At 41.5% G+C, this 15,064-nt stretch overlaps 1 protein-coding gene across 1 annotated transcript in view; it reads left to right on the top strand.

Annotated features, from left to right (window-relative positions):
- Positions 1–15,064, top strand: part of xpr1a (xenotropic and polytropic retrovirus receptor 1a) — an 82,882-nt gene that overhangs the window by 52,246 nt on the left and 15,572 nt on the right. Inside the window, exons 4-10 of the mRNA XM_036141211.1 lie at positions 5,630–5,850; positions 6,002–6,151; positions 6,794–6,877; positions 7,293–7,374; positions 8,572–8,759; positions 8,865–9,044; positions 12,681–12,846. Coding sequence (XP_035997104.1) covers positions 5,630–5,850; positions 6,002–6,151; positions 6,794–6,877; positions 7,293–7,374; positions 8,572–8,759; positions 8,865–9,044; positions 12,681–12,846 — 1,071 coding nt within the window. The remainder of the gene's footprint in view (positions 1–5,629; positions 5,851–6,001; positions 6,152–6,793; positions 6,878–7,292; positions 7,375–8,571; positions 8,760–8,864; positions 9,045–12,680; positions 12,847–15,064) is intronic.

Below are 15,064 nucleotides of genomic sequence, written 5' to 3'. Positions count from 1 at the left end.
AAATCAGCCCCTTTGAAAGCAACTTTAACGTTAAACAATGGTGTTGCAAATGCTACTTAAAGGCTACTTTCCTGTCATTCAGAAGCCAGCCTGAAAACTGTTTTATTTGTCTTTGGTTTAATTTTGCTATTATAAGCTTTAAATATATTTTTCTTTCTTTGTCTAACCCTTATGAAAGTCCTAAGTACATTTTACTTCTAAAGTGTACATAATTAATTCATGGCTGTGATAAAAGAAATAGAATGAGCACAAAATCATGAGACGTCATCTAGAGTGGCGATTCACCACATTAGGGGCTGGCCCCTAACAGGGAGGGCTAGAGATCCCAGGGGGGTCATGATGCTATAATGCTACAGAAATGTTTCATATGTACAAAATAGCACACTAAATTACACTGCAATATTTCATTGAACCGCCATTAGGTTTGATTACGTCACACATTTGTGTGGCATTTTTTCGATAAGTTTCTGCAACGTCACAATATTTGTTTCCATCACTGTTGCATTTATTTTTCACCAAACCTTCTCCAGCACATCCCAAAGATTCTCAATTGGGTTAAGGTCTGGACTCTGTGGTGGCCAATGCACGTGTGAAAATGGTGTATTATGCTTCCTGAACCACTCTTTTACAATTCGAGCCCGATGAATCCTGCCATTGTCATCTTGAAATATGTCCGTGCCATCAGCGAAGAAAAGATCCATTGATGGAATAACCTGGTCATTCAGTATATTCAGGTAGTCAGCTGACCTCATTCTTTGGGCCCATAGTGTTGCTGAACCTAGACCTGAGCAGCTGCAGCAACCCCAGATCATAGCACTGTCCCCACAGGCTTGTACAGTAGAACTAGGTATGATGGGTGAATCACTTCACCTGCCTCTCTTCTTATTCTGATGTGGCCATCACTCTGGAACAGGGCAGATCTGGACTCAACAGACCATACAACCTTCTTCCATTGCTCCAGAGTCCAATATTTATGCTCCCTAGCAAACTGTAGGCTTTTTTGCAGTTAGCCTAATTGATTAGTGGTTTTCTTAAGGCTACACAACTGTTCAGTCCCAATGCCTTGAGTTCCCCTCACATTGTGTGTGTGGAAATGCTCTTAAATTCACTATTAAACATACCTAAGTTCTACTGTTTTTCTTTGATTTGATTTCACCAAACGCGCCGGTCACGATCATTCAGGATTTTTTTTTACCCCATTTCTTCCTGCAAAACAATCGTTTCCCACTGTCATCAAGTTTTTAATAATGCGTTGGACAGTACTTAACCCAATTTTAGTAGTTTCTGAAATCTCCTTAGATGTTTTCTCTGATTGATGCTGCCTACCAATGATTTGACCCTTCAGAAACAGACTGACATCTTTTCTGTGACCACAGAATATGTCTTTCAACATGGTTGTTTAAGAAATGAGAAGCTACTCATTGCATCAGCTTGGCTTAAATAACTTGTTGCCAGCTAAAAGATGACCACCCATGCAGTGATTATCCAATGGGAGGCTCGTACCTATTTGATTAGCTAAATCCAGGTGGCGACTTTCTTTTGGCCAGGCGGTGTATATGTGCACTATAAGCTTTTACCTTTTTTGTATCTTAACTCTGGAACAGCTTTGCTACTTTTTAGGCTTTTTTTGTGCCTTTTTTATTGCATATCTCTTTGTGTTTATAACAGAAACTCATCTAATGTGGTTGTTTATGTTGTTTGTTTTTTAATAAAGAGCTTTAAGAATTATATATACATTGACATTAAAACAACCAGGCTGTAAATAGGATAATTAAAAGTTTAGTAACAACTTGCTTTCTCACTCGAACAGTTTAAGTGGTGATATTCAGTTGCAGAATCAAAGCTGTCAAACAAATAAATAAAATGTAATCTAAATAGTAATTAAAAGCTCTTGTTCTTTTAAGGGAAACAAATGTGTATAGGAGGGAAAAGATGTATCAGAAGGCCCAATATTATTATTATTTTGCACAAAGGTTTTGTAACCAGTTACATTATCTTGCAGGTAAAAAAAAAAAAAGAAAGTTATTTTAGTGTTAGAAAACCCTGGGTCTAGTCTGGGTTGTTAGACTGAACCAGCCAGCAGCAGTCCTGCTTATGGGAGCCAGAGACCCTCGCGTGTATTTCAAGAAGCGAGGGAGACTGTGTGTGCTGTGTAACCTGAGATGTTCTCCATAATATATTCTGGTACCAGTACGTTGCTTCTTGAACTTCAGTTCATGGAAATGTGTCTGCAGTAAAGAGAGGTGGGGCCTCCGCTTGAGGCCATCTGCAAAACTGAGGTGGGTCGACAGAGAGACAAGGTTAACAGGGAAGATCGTTCCAGATCGTAATGATGGGACATTACGGGCTGATTGATGGCAAAGCCGGCAAACTGGGTAGAAGCCTTTAAGCTCGTCCTTAGAAGGATGTTTAGTCACAGAAGTAATGGAGGTTTTTCCTTTCTAACAAAGTGGAGTAATCCAATTATCAGTAACCTAGGAACTGATGTGGCTTAAGAGGACTCGCATTAAAGAATGTTTTGTTATTTAGGTCCATTATCTACTCTGGATGATTAAAACGGAGATCCTTTGCTTTCCGTAAAGAAATATGCTTGTTCAATCTTAGCAGGAGCAGAGCAATGTTGAATATATTTTCAAAAGGATAAGCAGAAAAGGACTATTCAAGCTGTTGTAACAGCAGTGGAGTCATACTACATCAGTAATACAGAGATTATCACTGTGTTTTCAGCCAGCAGGACATCTGAGGTGGATAAATATTCAGCCCCTGCACACACAACATCGATCCATTAGAACACAGGTGTCAAACTCAAGGCCCGTGGGCCAAATCTGGCCCTTCAAGGTAAATTATCCGGCCCTCGAGAGCCAAAAAAAAAAAGGCATATATCCTTTTATAGTGAATAAAGTGGCTAAAACTGTGCCTTCTGTAAGTGTAACCTACCCTAATATCAACTTTTTTTTGCAGATAAACTGTATAAACTGGGCCAAAGAGTGCTACTTTTATGTTACTGTGCATTTTTTATACAACCGTGTGAACTGGAATGAAATTATGAAATGAAAAGTATCATCTCTACACATGCAAGTGGCCCTTTTAATGACTTCATGATGCCAAAGTGGCCCCATATAGAAATTAGTTTGACACCTCTGCATTAGAAACAGGATGGTTCTTTTTCTTTCTGTTACCATATCTATATGACAGCATTTTCATTGCAAGCTCTGTGCACAAAACACTCGTTGAATCTCACCTGGAACACGCTAATCTCATACCAGGTGGGGGGGAAAACCCCAACAAAGAGTTTCCTCAGACAGGCAAAGCGTGTTCTCCTCCCTCACAAACCTCTACAGGTCAGTGAAAGAGGAGCCTCCTGGTGTGTCGCTGCGCTGTGTGGTTCTGCAGCCGCTCCCGGACTAACGGGAAGAACCTGCAGCGGGTGGTGAGGGCAGCAGAATGCGTTATTGGATCACGGCTGCCCTCCGTGATGGATATTTATACCTGCAGACTCCAGAAGCGCCATTGCAACAGACTCCACTCAGCCCGGACACATTTCCCCGCTCCCCGCTCCACTTCCATCTGGAAAGACAGTTTTTATCCACGAGTGGTCCAATCAATCACCCCTATCACTCGAAAGCATGTAGTAAATATCCAGATTGCTGCTGTCCTTTGTTTTGTGTGTGTGGGTGTGTGTGTGTGTAGTTATTCAAACAGGGAGGCAGGGTTGATTGGACCGTGGAGCGATGGAGATAAATGTGCGCTGCCTCCACATCACTCTGTCTGTTTCTCCCACTGAAAGGGGTCCTTGACCTCTTGAAGCCATTCTACTGCATTGCGCTGAAGTCCTGACTGTTGGACTGCAGGTTTATTATTGTGCATTAAACACCCTCCAGGAAGAAGAGCATGGTTTTGCTGCATTTGCAGGTGTTTTTTTTTTTAGCATAACAACTGTGTCTCCAAGCTGTGGTCGAACGAAAACCTTCACTGACTCTACTTTAGTTGTAAAATAAAACACCAGCGGCTGTCTAAGGTTCGTTAGCCATACAGATAAATGTCCCCTTTTTTTCTCCTTCGCTCCAGACTTCAGGTTTAATCTAAACCAGCTTTCAGAGGGCACTGGGTTTACTGGCTTCCCAAAGCCTCTTCTGTTGTTGTCTAGGAATTGTTATTACAGACTGCACAGTTCAAGCGGAGGGATTACCGAAAATTTAGACGTCAATAAAGAGCCGTGGCATTCCTGCGAGGGAGGTAGTGCGGTGGTGGTGTCAGGGTGAGTTCAGGCAAACGAGGCGTGAAAGTCACCAGCGAGGCCTCAGCGTCAGCGCTGTGACTTTATTAATTTAAAGGTGGGTAGGAAGCCGCTGTAGCCTTGATTTCCCAGACTGTCAGCCTGACTGCATGAATCACAAAATAATATATGCTGCTGCAGATATACAGCTGAAACCAGATACGTACTGTACATACACTTTATGCAAAGATAAATCCTTATCTGAGAGAAAGTCAGATTTCATGTCTTAGGTCATCTGGGATTACCAAAATATACCAAAGTATTTTTAGTCTAGGGAAGTAAAATATATTTTATAAATAATTTTACTTTCCCTAAGTTCAAATTCTTACATAAACTAATGATACTATCCCTTTAAAATTTTGGGGAACCCACATGATGGTGTCCTTGCCCTGTTAAGTTCTTACAGGTTTAGCAACATTTGAGTTAATTGAGGGCCACAGCTGTGGATGTATTTTATAGCAACACCTCAAACGGCAAAAAAAAAACTTCCAAGATTTCAGGAGAACCTCACCTTCACAAGTCTGGTTTAAATTTCCAAATATTTCCAAAAATGCCATCCGTTCAAACGAGTTTAAACACCATAGGAATGTCCAGCCCTCATTTCAATCGGGACAGAGACAGGTTCACATGGTGGTGTATTGAGGAAAAAAACTAAATGGAAATATTGCAACATCAGCCAAGGTGTTAAAATTTGAGCACAAATGGGTCCAAAGGTTAAACAAAGCATACCACCAGAAGACTCAGTTTCACCGTTTTTGTCTGGAGGACTGGGCCAGAACTCTAGTAAACAAAAGGTTGTGAAAGGTTACCCACAACCATTGGCAACTCTACCCGCTCCTTTGAGGAAACATCCTCAAAGGAGCGGAGGATGTATCCTTGACCCAGATAGTGGTTCCTCACTCACCCAGCAGCTTTCACATGCCACCTCTGCCTGTGTGCTTGTGTTTCCTGGAAATAACAGGAGGGAAGAAGGTTTTAAGAGGAACATTTCTACTGTTAAGTAGCAAACTCTTGTAGCTTCTTGAGGCTCTTTGAAGAACAATTTCCTCAACATTCAGAACAGCTGAGTTGTCTCCTCTTCAGTGGTCAGTTTCTGATTACTCAGAATTTCTAGTGTTGCAAAAACATTTTTGGTTTATTACTTTTTCTTCCTGTTGAGAGAAATGTATTTCAAAAATGACTCAATGCAGTAATGTATGCTTGCTGGGACGTCTAAATAATCTATTTTCTGCATGCTGGAATATATCACTTCCTCTGATGTTTCCATATTGATCTGTGAAGATGCCTTACCTTACGACTTACCTGAAGCCAAAAGTCTTTTTTTTCAGCACTTTTTCATCATTCTCTCTGTAGAAAAGCTTGCTGAAGCTCAGAGACGGTTTGCGACGCTGCAAAATGAGCTGCAGTCGTCTCTGGACGCCCAGCGAGAGAACAGCGCTCCGCCCAGCCTCCGCAAGCGCAAGACGATGTTCCACCTGTCGCAGGAGGAGCGCTGCAAGCACCACAACATCAAGGACCTGAAGCTAGCCTTCAGCGAGTTCTACCTCAGCCTAATCCTGCTCCAGAACTACCAGGTTCTCAGCACACAGCGTTATCATCACTTTGAATTTACACGAGCAGATCTGTGCAGCTCTGTTTCGCTGAATGTGTTCTGTACCGGTGTGCCGGACTTTTTCTTTTTTTTTTTTTTATTTAAATAACATCTTGGACTTGTGCCATCCTCAGAACCTGAACTTCACTGGTTTCCGTAAGATCCTGAAAAAACATGACAAGATCCTGGACACGAGTCGCGGAGCCGACTGGCGCGTGGCTCATGTGGAGGTGGCTCCTTTTTACACCTGCAAGAAGATCACCCAGCTCATCACTGAGACAGAGGTGACCGCTCACATCTCCACAAACCTTTCAGATTAGGGCTGTGGGATTTTGCAAACAATCTAAATTGTGATATATTTCAACCATAATTGCAATTTAATTTGGACTTTTCTCTGCATTAACCACAAGGAACAAAAATGGCCTGTAGATAAAAGGTTTGTAAACCAGGCGTATTTAAAGCAAGAAATTTTGCTGTTTTTTGTTAATCAGAATATTTTTCTTGAAGAGAATATATTTTTATTGATTTGGACATATATTCTTATTGAACATAAAGTGCAAAGATCAACCAACACAAAAGTCTATATATTAAACAATTTGACCAGTACTTAATGCTATGGTGAGATTCCTGAAAGTTTCTGGTAAAAAAAAAAAGTATTGATTATATGAACTCTAAAACAAATTAAAATTAGATTATCTCACTGCTGCAACTCTCTTCCCTTCCATGTGGAGGCAAACCCACTTGAAACATACTAAAGACACCTAGAGGACGTGTCTCATCCATTAATTGTTAAATAACCAAAAAAATGCAGACCTCTGTGATCTAGAAATTAAGTTTTTTAAAACTGCGATTATATTGCAAATGTGACTAATTGTTCAGCCCTAATTCAGGCCTTGTAATACTTGACAATTTACCTCTGTGCCTAGACCCTGGTCACCACAGAGCTGGAGGAAGGAGATCGTCAGAGGGCCATGAAGAGGTTGAGAGTTCCTCCTCTGGGGGCAGCTCAGGTCAGTTCAACTGATCACCTTTGCTTCTCAAATCTTTGCTGTGTTTGTTTTTAAGAGAAGTTAAAAGAGAAGCTTTTTATACACATTTCATAAGTGCTTCTCAGCTATTCAGCAGAAAAGATAAAATTGTAAGTTTCATATGCTTGTGGACCTTTTTACCCCATTGTTGATTTATTGTTGCTGTCTCAGTCTTCACTGTCGTTTCTGTCAGAAACTGTTTTCCCTCCATACACATAAAAAGTATGTATATAATATATTGAACATATAAAATAGATAAAAGCAGCCAAAGTGTTTTTTTTTCCCTTTAAAACACAAAATATGCAATAACAGAATCTGTGAGTTAATTTAAGCATAGATGCCCTGTTAAGGTATCTGATTAAATATGATTTTCTGTGTTTTTCTCTGCCTGGTGCAGCCTGCTATGGCCTGGACCACATTTAGAGTCGGTCTCTTCTGTGGCTTCTTCATCATTCTGGGTGTCGCCTTTGTTCTAACTGGTGAGTGATAATTAAAATCATGGGTTTTCACCATTTTCTTCTACGTTGCTGTTAAGGGTTTTCTATTTTTGTCCATGAGATAAATTGCAAAACTACAACAGGAGTTTTTAGTATTAATTTTTTTTCATCATACATAAACGCCCTCCACAACGCTTGGCCGTCATCACAGTTTAAATGGTTTAAAACTTTGAAGTTATTGCTGTAGATAATAGATGACTGTTGATAGTTGTGGGTCTAAAGATCCCATCTGCCTTGCCTGAGCGATACATACAGTCAGTTTTCTTGTCTTGCCGACTTTGAAGAGTGCATCAAAGAAATGGGTCTGTCACGTTATATTTATACCCCAGCAACAAAAAAAAAAAAAGAAAAAATGTTTTGAGTTACTTTTTAAAAGTTCTTAATCCCTCTGATTGATTTTAAGAAGGGTATGCTTTTAAAGGGGACATATGCAAAATCCACTTTTTTAGCCCTTGAATACATTTTGTTTGAACAATTGCATCAAAGTATTAGCTGCAAGTTACTAAACAAGGCCATGGACCTCCGGCTAACCAATTTTGCGAATCCGCTGTTTTTATTTCTCTTTTATTTTGTACTCCAGGCTCAAGGATGCCAAAGCTGCAAGTAGATAAATGCTCAGATGTTGGCTGTATTAACCTATATAATTAATTTCACCGTCCCTGTCATAGAGTGGAATCCTCTGTAGCCTGAAGGGGCGCGGGGAGTAAACTGCGTCCTTTAGATTTAAAGACACAGCACCAAAACGAGTTGCTCTCAGACGCGCCTCAGAACCGGGGTAAAAGAGGGGCTGTGGCGCCACAATGACGAGGAATTCAGACCAAAGCTTTGCAGTTCCACTATAAAGACCACAACTGGATGATTTAAATGCGAAAAGGAAGGCAATGAAAAGCATGATATGTCTCCTTTAAAGTATCGATGTGCATTTATTTTATAGAAATTTTAATGGCTGCTTATGTGGTACCTGTACGTTTTTGAAAATATTTTTTATGCAAGCTTTTTAAATAAATGTACTCATATTATAAGTTGGATCTTTTTTCCTGTAAAAAGCCAAAAACATTATTTCCATTCCATTTATTTGAGGCTTTTTGCACATCTTTATCACGGGGGGACCAGTAGGTTTGGAGGACTCCATTATCGAGCAAACTGTGTCACTTTTCATCTCCGCTCCGGTTCTCTTAGGTGCTGTTTTCATCCGCGACAAGAACATTTGGCCTCTGGTGAGGATCTATCGTGGCGGTTTCCTGTTGATCCAGTTCCTCTTCCTGCTGGGGATTAACACCTACGGATGGAGACAGAACGGAGTCAACCACGTCCTCATCTTTGAGATTGACCCAAGAAACAACCTGTCACACCAGCACCTGTTTGAGGTCAGCCCAGACGCTACGCTCTGCTGTCTGTGGTAATCGAAGAGAGCCGTGGAGTTGTCGTTGGAGCTTTGCTTAAATGCCGCTGTCTTTCTGTTTCTCCTGCAGATTGCTGGTTTCCTGGGTGTGTTATGGTGTCTCAGCATCCTCTCGTGTCTATTCTCAGAGTACACCTACCTGCCCATGCAGATCAACCCTCTTATTTTTTACGGCTTCGTGGTGCTCTTCCTCATCAACCCATTTAAAACCTGCTACTACAAATCCCGCTTCTGGCTCCTCAAACTGCTGGTTAGTCAACTTCTTAAATTGACAACCGTGAATCTCTCAAATGGAAACCAGTTAAGATGCTGATTAATCTTAATAATTATCTGTTTAATATAAGTTTTGATTTACAGCATTTTTGTTTTGTGTCAAGTTTCGCTACACATGTACTCAGCCATACCTTTCCCTAACAATACTATGATTTTAACAAAATAAATCACTATGTTCTGCATTAAATTCATACCTTAGTTAAACAGAAACGTCACTGCAGAGATATTAATGGTTTTCTCAGTTCGCGAAGAGAGTAGAACTGCAGTATTATACTGTTTTAGGGCCTGTAGGTTTGAAGATCTCTCATGCAGTGAGTTGTTTTGACTTGCTGGTGGCACATACCGTACATGCAGCCTCCGCAGTGCATTTGATATTCTGAAACAAGATTCAAGATGTCTGCATAAATCTCAGAGCATAAAGGCCAAGGTCTGCAACCAAAGCTGGATTCCCACGACATCACAGTCTAAGCTGTGCTTCAGAAGAAACCGCCGGGCCATTTGGATCAATATAGAGCCACATGGGCTCAGGAGTAGTAGCCTGGCATCCAGAACCGTAACCTGAAACTGTATTATGCAACATGGAAGCAGTACATCATCCCGGGACAGAAACACACGTGAGCTCTCTTGGCACACTCCCCATCAGGGGCTTTTCAATCGCAGGGACCTTTTTGTAAAGCATGGAGTTGTTTTCTAGGACTGTTATTTAACTTCATGACAGAAGAAATTTAGGCCCCGGTAGAGTTGTCGTCCTTTTGTCACTCACCAGAGATGTTTGGATGGACTTCTTTTGAAAGGAGAGCTCTAAGCATTTCAAGTTGTTTACATTGTTTTTGTCATTAGAACTCAGTTGTATCGGCTTTAACTTGTCTACAGCTTATAATTTCGGTTACCTTGAACCATTGGAGCTTTTAAGTCATTGATAAGTGCTTATAGCCAGTCTACAGGGAAAGAAGGAGTAACTTCTCCAGTCAGATTTGCTTTGTATGGGTTTTAAGCAGCTTATGTTCTGATTGAGGCACAGATAATCAACAGCCACGACCCCCCTGGATCGTTAACAGCAGACGCAAGACTCTACCCTGTTTGTATTTGTGGTTTATGTTTTTCTTTGGGACACGCCGCTGAGGCTTCATATATCAAAAAATTGTGAATAGTTCAAACTTCCTCTGAATAAAAAGTGATTTCTGTTTCATGGCGTTAACATTTGGGAAATAATCACAGTCAGCATCAGCAAGTCCACATCAGTGAAACCCTTTTAAAATGACGGCAGCAGTAGGTTTCAGTGAATTTACATACTCCATGTTCTGAAGCTTCTCTGCTGTGACAGTATTATGTTATGATTTTATTACTGATTAATCTTTTGACGATAGGCGTCTCTCTATCACAATCAACGGCTGAACAAGATGTCCGTCGACGCTCCCTGCTGTAGGAGAAGTTACACGTTTTGTGTCTGTGGATGCAATTTACATGAATGCTGTCGTTTTGCACCCCAAAGTGGAAAACAAACTTAAATGGGAGGTTCTGGGAAAATAGGTTTTTTGGGGAGGAAAAAAAATCCAGGACTTTTAACTCAAAGCAGGCCGTAAGATGGACATAAGGACAGTGAACATACTGTAGGTTGAATGCTGAGGCAAGCTGATGTTTTAGTTTAGTACGCTTGTACTGAAATAAGAGATCCTGCCCCTAACTGCATTTTTAAAAGTGTAATCTGGCTTTTGATGTTGCTTTTGGTGTACTGGCTTCTCTGTCACTGAGTGGCATTTCAGTGTAAACATCATTCCCGTGTTGTTTACACCTCCATATATTATTTAAACGTTTAGGCATCTGGAAATTTGCAGTCAAAGATAGAACCAGACTTGTGGACGTCCGCGATTCTCTTCCTGATATCTTTACTTATTATTTGTTTTTGTTTTTTACTGTAATGTCAGAAGGAAGCTGTGTGTTTACGGTTTTGCCTTTAAAAAAAAACACCCACAGGTGCTGCGTCATTTAAGTCAAGTGTCATGAATTAAACTCAGAAGCTTACAAAGCATCATTAGTGCATGTTAACATCAGAATTGGAAGAAGATATTTGATTTATTTGAGCTTTGTGTGTCTTGAGTTGTGCATTTTCCTGCTGTTGTCTTCTGGAATTGAAGCGTGTAGTGAACGGGTGTGAGGGATGCTTGTGTCTTCATCTCCTCAACGGAGGCAGGTACAATCCAGATATTCATCTGAAGCTGCATGTGTATTAAACCCCGTTCTTTGTCTCTGTCGCTGCAGGACAGAGGGTGGGGGGTGTGTATAAGTGTGTGTATAAGTGTGTGTGTGTGTGTGTTTTAGGGTTGGCTGGAGTGAGGCCGAGGCCAAAGGGTTGAGGAATAATAGAACAGAGCTTGTCTCAGGGGAGACGGAGGCTGTGACTGTGCAATCATTACCGGCATAGATCTATCAGCATGCTGATGCCCTGAGCTCTCCTGTCCCTCCTCCTCCATATAGACCCCCTCCTCCCCTATACAGGCGGCCCCTCCTCATGCTCTTGTCTTTTCCTTCACAGCGTCCCACAGTTCCCAGTGCGCTCCCTCCGCCCTCCTCCAGGGATGAGGCTGTAATCAGCCTTGATTGATTTGGCACCATCACAACAGCATAAGGGATTTTTTTTGAGCAAATCAGAGCAGATTTCTTTTTTATGATTCGCATGCAAATCAGTGAGTGATGTAGTATATCGCTTTTTCTTTTACTCTTATTAGATCTTTCAGTCTTGCAGTTCACTAAAATGTATTTTCGCCCTAAGAGCTAATAGGCTCTGCAACAGAAACCACTCACAAAAGGTTACAGTAGAACAAACCGCTGCAGATGTAACACGTGCGCACCCGTGGTATATTCAGTAAATGAAAACCTGCAGGATTAGCCCTGAGGCATCCGCGCAGAGTGGAAGTGGGCGCAAAATCCTCCTGATCGATACGTACTTTGATTGGCACGGTAAGAGAAACATGCAGAACTGATGAGCGTGTTTGTTAGTGTGTGCAACACAAAAAAAAAAGAAAAGGATCAATTTTTTCTGACATTTGGAGTGCAGAGAGGTTTTTCTCTGAGACTGTATACGGGGAGCCGCGTAGCGTCGCCGGCTGAATGTCAGATGAGGCCCGCGGGGTTAATGGAAAAAGTCGAGCAGGGTTGTATCATTTTACAAAGGTGGTCAATAGCTGGAGCTCCTGCCAAGCTCATATCCCAAATAACATGCCCATAGACGCAGCGCCAGGCCGGTGTGTGCTTGTGCATCGCTCCACTTATTAGCGACACAAATAAAACATGCACACCAACACAAAGCGTGACTCATCACAGCATCCTGCGCCGGGCCGATAAGGTAGTCCGGAGGATTTATTCTTCCCCGTGCTTCAGATTATTCAGAGCTTTCTCCCCGTCTTAAAATGTCTCCCTGAAACACTTCACCCTAATTATTGGATCACTTTGTCCTTGTTTCGCTTTTAACCGAGTGTGACATCTGAGCCACAGTCTGCTTTGGTAAGGTCATCCGTGGGGTTTTCTGAAATGCACCAGATGTTTTCCTTTTCAGGGCTTCTTTGCATGTCCTCTTCTCACCTTTTTATGTCTTTCCTCTCTGGTTCGCCTCCAGTTTCGCGTGTTCACGGCACCGTTTCATCGGGTGGAGTTTGCAGACTTCTGGCTGGCAGATCAGCTCAACTCTCTGGTGTTTGTGCTCATGGACCTGGAGTATCTCATCTGCTTCTACATATTTGAGCTTCAGTGGAGCGACAGCAAGGGGCTGCTGCTACCCCAAGGTGAGCCGTTGATTCAGATTGGCCCACAGCTAGAAGGTTCCTAGCTGCCTCCGCCTGCATGAATTACCTGTTTGCACGCCGACTTCCTTTTTGTTTTGGTCCAAAATCCTGCGTTTTGGTATTCACCCCAAGCTGTGTGATGTCCCCATGACGGACTAGCAACCTGTCCAGTCAGTATTATTCTTCAACATTTGCTCTTAGACAAGTTTATTTATTGTCCCACGCCTTGAACTGGTCCGGGTCCGTATGATTTTTTTTAATTTATTTACACGTCTTGCAAACAACAGCTGCAGTTTACACTAAGGTTATTTCATTTTTTTTTCTGCTGGAAATACATTATATGGTTATATGTTGTATATATTTAAAGAAATGTCAACCTTGTGTATATTAATATTTCAATGGCTCATATAATATTTTCTTTTCTTGTTTGTTTGGTGAGAGAATTGTCCATTTTAAGTTGTTCCTGCAGATAAAAGAAGTCAGTATCTATAGATGAGGCGCAGCACTGTGGTGCAGCAGTAGTGATGCCTGTTGGTGTGAATGTGAGTGTGAATGGCTGTCTGTCACTTTGTGTCTGCGCCTTTTCATTCATTGGATCCACTGTTCACACTGGGAACCTCCTCCTCACCTTGCATCACCCTCAACAACAATAATAATAGTGTTTAGCGTGCAAAAGCATTCATACCCCTTTAATTCTTTTCCCCACATTTTGTCCTAAAAAAATCACAAACCTAAAAGTTTGATAGTGGGATTAAAGCGATTGACAAACACAAAGTAGCGCATAAATGTGAAATGGAACAAGCTTTTCTACTGATGAAAGTCTAACAATGATGACCTTTCTGTGGTCCGCAGACGTCACCTAATCAATAAACATAGTTCACCTGTTTGTTGTTTACTTTTAGATCCAGCTGCTGCTTAAGGGCTTCTGATTTTAACTTTAATGATCAGACAGTGTCATGAACTGGTAAAGGAGATTTAAAGCAACGTTATGTTATAAAGCAACATCTCAAGCTTTGTTCGTCTCATGGAGGCTGAACAAGGAGAGCAATAACTAGAGAAACAGACCCATGGTAACTCTGGAGGAGCTGCATAGATCATAGCTCAGGTGGAATAATTCTGGTTTGTGCACTGCATAAATGGGGCCTTAAGAGAGGAGCAGCAAGAAAGAGCCATTGTTGAAAGAAAACCTCAAGAGGTCCCATTTGCCAGAGAGCATCTAGGGGACATATGGGAAAGAAGAAGCTCTGTTCAGATGAAAGTTAAACTTTCATCTGAACAGAGCAGTCCTTGAACGCACCAGTCTCCATCACACAGGTAATCTGTTGTGATGGCAACATTAAGCTGTCGGGATGCTTTTCTTCAGCTGGGACAGGGAAGCAGGTCAAAGTTGATGTGAAGATTCCCAAAAAAGTAAAAAAACAAAGCAACTGGACTTGTTTTCCGTAGTTGAAGACATTTTGCTTCCTCTCCGGGAAGCTTTCTCAATTCAAAAAGTCTGGAGTAATGTGGAGTAACAAGCTTTTACTTGCTTGTTACTCCACATTACTCCAGACTTTTTTTGGAATGACCATGACCTGGATGACTGAGAATCTTCACCAGCATATTGATGAGAAGAAGCTTGGAGCTAAATACAGGACAATCCAGGAGGAAAACCTATTAGAGGCCATGAAATATTTGTTACCGGGGTGGAGGTTCGTCTTCCAGAAGAACAAGGACCCTAAACATACATCCCGGGATACAATGGAGGGGTTCAAATGAAAATATATTCTTTTCTTAGAATACAAAGTGTAGACCCAGATCAGATGGAGAATCTGTAACAGCACTTCAAAGTAGTTCAGTAACGCTCTCTCCATCCAGTCCGTCTGAGCTTGAGCTACAACCATGCGTCTTTTTCCCTGTACACCACAATCATGCAGTACGTTGTGTTTTCTCATATAGTTGCACCAATAGTGGAGGAATTAAAGGTGTTCAAACACTCTTGCAATGTACTGCATGTGATAAGGGTCTGAGGTGTTTGGAAAATATGATGGATGTGATGCTAATTGCTGCTTTTTCTGTGCTCCCTCTGCTTCCATTCTGCCGGTTAACACAGAGCTAATGGATTAGAAATGTTTGGCTGCACAGAAGTCAATGTCTGACCGTCATAATGAAGAGTGATCCTGTGCTGGGAGGGATGCAGATAGGACATCATCCCCCAAAGAGAAAGAAACTGTAACTT

Source organism: Fundulus heteroclitus, chromosome 9, assembly GCF_011125445.2.
Source record: "Fundulus heteroclitus isolate FHET01 chromosome 9, MU-UCD_Fhet_4.1, whole genome shotgun sequence".
Taxonomy (NCBI): domain Eukaryota; kingdom Metazoa; phylum Chordata; class Actinopteri; order Cyprinodontiformes; family Fundulidae; genus Fundulus; species Fundulus heteroclitus.
Note: the sequence above shows the minus strand (reverse complement) of the source record. Positions and strands in the feature narration are given on the sequence as shown.